Source organism: Cornus florida, unplaced genomic scaffold, assembly GCF_030987335.1.
Source record: "Cornus florida cultivar Cherokee Brave unplaced genomic scaffold, ASM3098733v1 CherokeeBrave_3.0.0_Hap2_Chr03, whole genome shotgun sequence".
In the NCBI taxonomy this organism is placed as follows: domain Eukaryota; kingdom Viridiplantae; phylum Streptophyta; class Magnoliopsida; order Cornales; family Cornaceae; genus Cornus; species Cornus florida.
The window spans coordinates 38,488,768-38,494,905 of record NW_026775573.1 but is presented as its reverse complement, the minus strand read 5'-3'; the positions used below and the strand labels follow the sequence as shown (position 1 = coordinate 38,494,905).

Sequence of the window (6,138 nt, the reverse complement as noted above, 5' to 3'; positions counted from 1 at the left end):
TTGAAAATTGTTAGATTGATGTAAATAATGAAACTTGTTAAAGACCGAGTTTTGATGAGGCTTTTGCATATAATTTGATTTTCATGTAAGGCCTTAAGGCCATCTTGTTATATATTTGCAATTGTCGTGATTTTCATTGACAAATTAAGCTCACGTATAATTTAATTAAATGCATAAAATTTTAATTATAATGGATGATATCAAACCCAGGCTTGGGACAGTGTTTTGATCATATTAAAGGTTTCATATGTTGTCCATTTGACATCAAAATGTTTGGGCACTCAAGCACTGAGGAAAAATAAATAAATAAATACATTTTCGTATCGATGTAGGAAATAACAGTGTTGTCCTCAGTTGACCTCGAGTTCGGTTAAGGACCCGGTTAACTGTTCGGACCTATGGGTTCGGGTCGTTACACAAGAATTGTCAGCGATTGATTTTTGGTAGAACGATACGGTGTGAGCCTGAGTTAAAGTTCAATGTATTTTTTTTCAAACATAGTGGATTGTTTTGTTCTGGACTGCACAATCCATGAGGTTTTTCTCACAACAATTGGTCTATTCTGCCAATTAAGGTTTCCTTGCTAAAAATCCTAGCGTTTTCTCTCAAACTCTATTTACTTTACTTGCACTTTATTTTTGATTTGTGGGTTTAATTTTAGTTTTATTTCGATAAAATTAAAATAAGTTAAAATTGGTTAAAGGAGCAAGTAAAATATATTCACCATATCTCTAAGTAATTTTTAATACAAACTTTCACATCCTATTCCACTGCAAAACTCACAAATTTGGAGTTGTTTTTAGCCTATAGGCTCATGTTTGCTTAAGGCCTATTATATCTATACTTGTTACTTTTGGTGGTATGGGCCCTTTAAAAGAGAATTTTTTTTTTTTTTAATACAATTTAACCTTTTAAAAAAATAATAATAATAATAATAAAAATCACTAGAAAATAGGCACAGCTCATTGTTTTTACAAAACAAAAATTAGAGGTGTCATCACCTAAATGCTAAATTAGCTGCTAAAAGTTTGAACTAATTTTTCTTTAATTTCAAAATATTAATTCTATACCATGGATCACAACATTAGATAATAGTTTGTTATTATTGTCATATGCTGGTCAACGAACGTCCTGAAACCACCACGAAACGTTAATGAGTTCCAATTAACAATAATAATAATTATTATATCCTAAAATTATTCATTTTTTGGAGATTACATTATTACAGTACCCACACGCGAAAATTTAGGAACTGAAATTGTTCTTTCATTAGAATCAAACTGAATCTTAATTGAACATGTTATTTTTATTCTTGGCGCAAAACTTGAATGGAATAGACTTATTTTGAGCAAATACGTTCCACTATAATTTAAAGCGACCATTCTCATACGTACGTATCTTTACAACTTGAATATTGTTGTCTCAACATTGAATTCCTTTGAAGATGACAACTGAGGCTCCTGCATGATCCCATGTAATAAATCACATCATTTAACCATGATACTCTCTGGAATACCAATATAGTATGAAATATATATATATATATATTATATGCATGTATGTATGTCTTGACTCTTTGAAATAGGAAGTGGAAAAAATTAAGTTTAAATTTTGAACTAAATTTCTTTCAAATTCAATTTTAAAGCACTGATTCAATGCTCTTAAACACAACATAATAGATTGTCATTTACTGTACTCTAAAGATTGAAGACTATACACTTTAACATTTTGAAATATTTTTGTTAAGTTACATTCTATAAAATAAAATTTTGGATCAATCCTGTTCCATTTCATGTAGTACCTCATTTGATATTAGCGATCAAGGAAAAAAGCGTACCTGTATCATCCTGCGGCGAAACATTTTGTTTAGGATCTTATTATTGAGACATCCTGCTTTCCTGAGAGCTGCTTCGATTTCCTCATGCATATAATTGAGCAGCTCACCATATGATATTTGGGGATGGCTCTTGATTGCTTTGACAAAATTGAAAGTCATGGCACCAGCCATTTCCTTTCCAGAGAAAGCCTGAATGTGTAACGCACATTGTAAAAAGTGGTGTAGCATTTACAATGTGTGATTCAACAAGGTGTGTGCTATGTGCGTTGTAAATTACCTTTTAAAATGTGCAATGGCTAGTAATTGTAAATTACCTATTAGCATACTTGTAGATATATAGACATAAGGATGAGAATATACAGAATGTATAAATGTATATACATACAATTATATAGGTCGGTATATAAGTTCATATAATTGGGTAGGGTCACATCCCTATGCGTCTACATGCCTTTATATATACTTATTCATATCACCTTCTCTGTATGTGTTTTTATTTTTTATTTTATTTGTATATGAGTTCTTGAACTGTGTATTTGAAAAGTAACTTTCACCCAAATAAAAAAACAAAAAGCAAAAAAAATATATGTACATTTTTACAAGAGTATTAAAAATTAGTGAGATGAAAAATAATCAAGGTAGGCATTTGGTTTGGAATTAGATTGGAGGATAAAGTATTATAATTTTAGTATTTTGATTTATTGATTTTAAAATTTACTTATTTTGAAATAAAAATAAATAAACAAAGAAAGAGAAAGTCGAAAAGATATAATCCTTACATTTGTATCCGCAGCCAATTGATGATCTTCACAAGCACTAAAACAGATGGCATGTCCACCACTGGTACTTTTCTTGGCACCTGATGGAGGCTTGTTATCCACCCACTTTCGACTTTTGAAACTCAAAAATAGAGAATCATCCAAAAAAAAAAACAATGTCAAAAAATTAAAATAAACATATACAAAAGTGAATGATAATTGTTTTTATAGTATATAAAAAGTGTAGAGCGGTGATTGACATCCCATGTACTTAAGATCATTTCATTTCACATGAGGATGTAAGTTTTTTATTCCTCTCAAAAAGTTTAAGCAAACACATATATTAGCTCTACAACACTCAGTCTGAGGAGGAGAGATCATATTATCAACGAAGATATGATGTAGACAGCTTTACCTTCGTATGCGGAGAGATTGTTATCTATGTAGAATAATTGACCTCCAAATCATAATTAAGCAACTTTATCGTTCTGTCAAGCCTCACGATAATCCCTTCATATTAAAATATATAGCTATGGTTTGTTTTTTTTTATTTTATTATTATTATTATTATTTTTTGCATATGTGAATCCAAGTAGTTCATAACTCATGTAGACCTGTCATATTGCTTGGTGGGCTAATTTTATTACAGGGACTAATTTAATTCTAAGTTGGATAAAATGACACAAAATGCATGTGATTCAAAATTTGATGGACGCACTTACTTCTTTCTGTCGTATACATGCTCTAGATCAAGAATGGTTCCGCTATGGCAAGTATCGATGATGGCGTGAAGTGTGACACCTTCCTTCAGAGGCTTAACAATGGTGTTATTGATTTCATTGTCGAGGATCATTCCGGCAGTCTTAAAATCAACAGGACAGAGAGTTTCGTCGAATCCATCAACCTCATCTCCATCGAAATCAGGTTGTCGTAGGCCATGTCCGGAGAAGTAGAAGACCAGTGAGTCGCCTGACTGGCAGTCCTCCACAAGCCATTTCAAGCCCTTTTGCACGTTCTGCTTGGTTGGAATGCGATTCGGAAAGTTCAGATCCTCTGCAATTTTATTTTGATTGTCACAACAAGAAACTAATTAAAGGTATATTATATAAATTAAGTACTTTTTTAGTTTCTGGTTTGATGAGTTATAAATAGAAGTCAAAGATATTCTGGAATCAATCATTGATTTTAACAAGTACCAATGGTACTCTAAATTTATATAATCTGACTTGGTTACTGTCAGACAGTAACAAGTGTCACTCAGGATATTGATATATTGGTAGGCAGAATTGTCATTATATTTCATTATCATTCTATGCTGATCCAATTTTGTCACCCCTTCTTTTGACCAAATGTATTTGGGTTGCAAAAATTATATATATATATATAATTATCTGATATTAAGTCACATAATTTTTTATAACCGATGTCGATCTCATGCTCGGCGTGTACTTTCGTTCTTGTGTTTACTGTGTATAATTTAATTTTTGTCATTTTCGTACTGCTGTCCCCACTTTGGCGCCCCCTCTCTCTCTCTCTCCCCCACTCTGTGTAACCTAGATCTAATCTAAAAGCCCTGTTGGTTCCATTCGGCATGCTATGCTATTATGTTGGGGGTAGGACTTCGGTGGGCCAAACCTGAACAACTTGGGCCTAGAAAATTTGTGAGAGCAAACAAAGTACTTGAGAACATGGGGTCGAGACTTAATTTAAAGTTTGAAGCCTGAAGTTATTTTGAGCGGAATTCAAACAAATATTTTATTAATCCGAGCAACCAAGAAATCTAAAATTAAAGGACTTGGGTGGGCCAAACCTGAACAACTCGGGCCTAGAAATTTTTTGAGCATAAACAAGGTGCTTGCGAACTTGGGGTTGAGACTTAATTTTAAAGTTTGAAGCCTGAATTTATTTTGAGCGGAATTTAAACAAATATTTAATTAATCCGAGCAACCCAAGAAATCCGAAATTAAGGAAAAGTTTTAAATTTTTATATTTTAAGGCTATATGTTTAAGTAAAATAAAGTTAAATTATATGATTTATAGTACGTATCATAGGCATTACTCTAACTTTGACCTGTCACATGTATGTAGTTATATATTTAACATTTTATTTTTTGTCATATTTATTTATTAATAGTACTAAATTTTGAATGGTTTAGAAGAAATTCAAAAGACCCAAGAAATCCATGCAATATGATGTGATTAGAGATAGCAATGAATTTTTCGAGACTTGGACTTGACACAAGTTAAATTACTAAAATATTGGGTCTAACGGGAATTAACCCGCTATCCAACCCGCCCAAGTCCCACCCCATCTAAAACGACTTAGATGATCAACATCTCAGGCTCACCATAGAACTTTCCATGTCGCAAGGACCCCTCATGGTCTAGGAACATCAACCCAATTATGAGGGGCCCATTATGCCGAAAGCTAAAGAACCCAACTCCCCTCTTTCGAGCCCATTTGCACAAGTTGATGTGATCATGTGCTTACTTTGATGATGTAAAGTTAGAAATTAAATTACAGTAGATGATTTAGAAGTAGAGTGTGAGCTAGAGCAGATTTGTATGGTCATAAATACCTGCAAGCACAAAAATGGAATCACTTGGAAAATTGAATTGATCCACAAGAAGAGACCGCATTCGTCCCACATCATTCATCGTCCCCTTGAGCTTGATTTTCCGGTTATTGTAGCTCACTCCGCAAAGAAGTGCTCTCCTTCTTGGATGTGCCTGACTGAAACTATTCAATTTCAGTTGCATGGCGAGGCTTCCTACCGGATAATCGCCATTATGGAGTTGGCATAGCTGCCCATTCGAACCAATTGTAAACACGGCTTTGCAGTCACAGCGAACCCATGTTGCCTGCGGTGTCACAACTATCTGTCTCAGGCACTCAGTGCATGTGAATTTTGTGCTTCCCATTGACAGAGATGAATATAACCATTGACAATGTCTTTCAGGTTTATGTAGTCTTGTCGTCTTTTGTTTTTCATTGTCCTTCATCATTTCAAAGAAAAGCTGAACTTTGCCTGTTTAATGCAGAATTTCAGGATGAACCATTGTAATCCGTTAGTTCAATTCGCTCAACATACCTTCTTTGCTCTTTAAGTCTTTATTCTACCTTTATAAAGTGTGAAGAATTAGATGCTCAAAAATGTGTACAATGGACGGTAAGTGATAGATACCACTTGATTTGGATGTTGGTTTCACATTCATTTTAAGCATATTTGATAAATAAAAAGGTCATAAAAGCAATGATAAATAAATAAAAGAGAAGGGGTAAAGCAAGTCCATTTCAGGGAATCAGATCATAGATTTGTTTGCTTCACCATATCCGCCATTCATAATTTATTTTCATGGCTGGATCCACAAGCAAGAATTTGTCATTTCATATTTTTTTATCTATATATGTGATATGCTCTCTTTTATGTAGTGGGCTCATCTTGTCTTCCATGCTTAATTCGAATTCTGTCCATATCTAGAAGTTTAAATCATCAAGTTTTCTCATCATGTTTTACATCTCTCGGGAGAAGTGTACGTAAA

At 33.3% G+C, this 6,138-nt stretch overlaps 1 protein-coding gene across 2 annotated transcripts; it reads right to left on the bottom strand.

Moving 5' to 3' along the window:
* Positions 1-1,158: 1,158 nt before the first annotated feature.
* LOC132300305 (metacaspase-1-like) lies at positions 1,159-5,678 on the bottom strand. Of its 2 annotated transcripts, none has more exons than XM_059797329.1 (5): positions 5,175-5,678; positions 3,318-3,648; positions 2,617-2,737; positions 1,838-2,026; positions 1,159-1,460 (listed from the first exon to the last, which is right to left on the bottom strand). In XM_059797329.1, the coding sequence occupies exons 1-5, from the start codon at positions 5,599-5,601 to the stop codon at positions 1,401-1,403; spliced, it is 1,128 nt and encodes a 375-aa protein (XP_059653312.1). In that variant the 5' UTR covers positions 5,602-5,678; the 3' UTR covers positions 1,159-1,400. The 2 variants fall into 2 exon arrangements, with proteins under 2 accessions (XP_059653312.1, XP_059653313.1); XM_059797330.1 differs by having other exon boundaries at positions 2,617-2,728.
* Positions 5,679-6,138: the final 460 nt, after the last annotated feature.

Coding starts and splice junctions, on each gene's coding strand:
- LOC132300305 (XM_059797329.1), bottom strand. CDS start 5,601: ATGATGAAGGACAATGAAAAACAAAAGACGACAAGACTACATAAACCT. Junction 2,027..2,616: donor AATTGGCTGCGGATACAAAT/GTAAGGATTATA, acceptor TTACACATTCAG/GCTTTCTCTGGAAAGGAAAT. Junction 1,461..1,837: donor TTCGCCGCAGGATGATACAG/GTACGCTTTTTT, acceptor GGGATCATGCAG/GAGCCTCAGTTGTCATCTTC.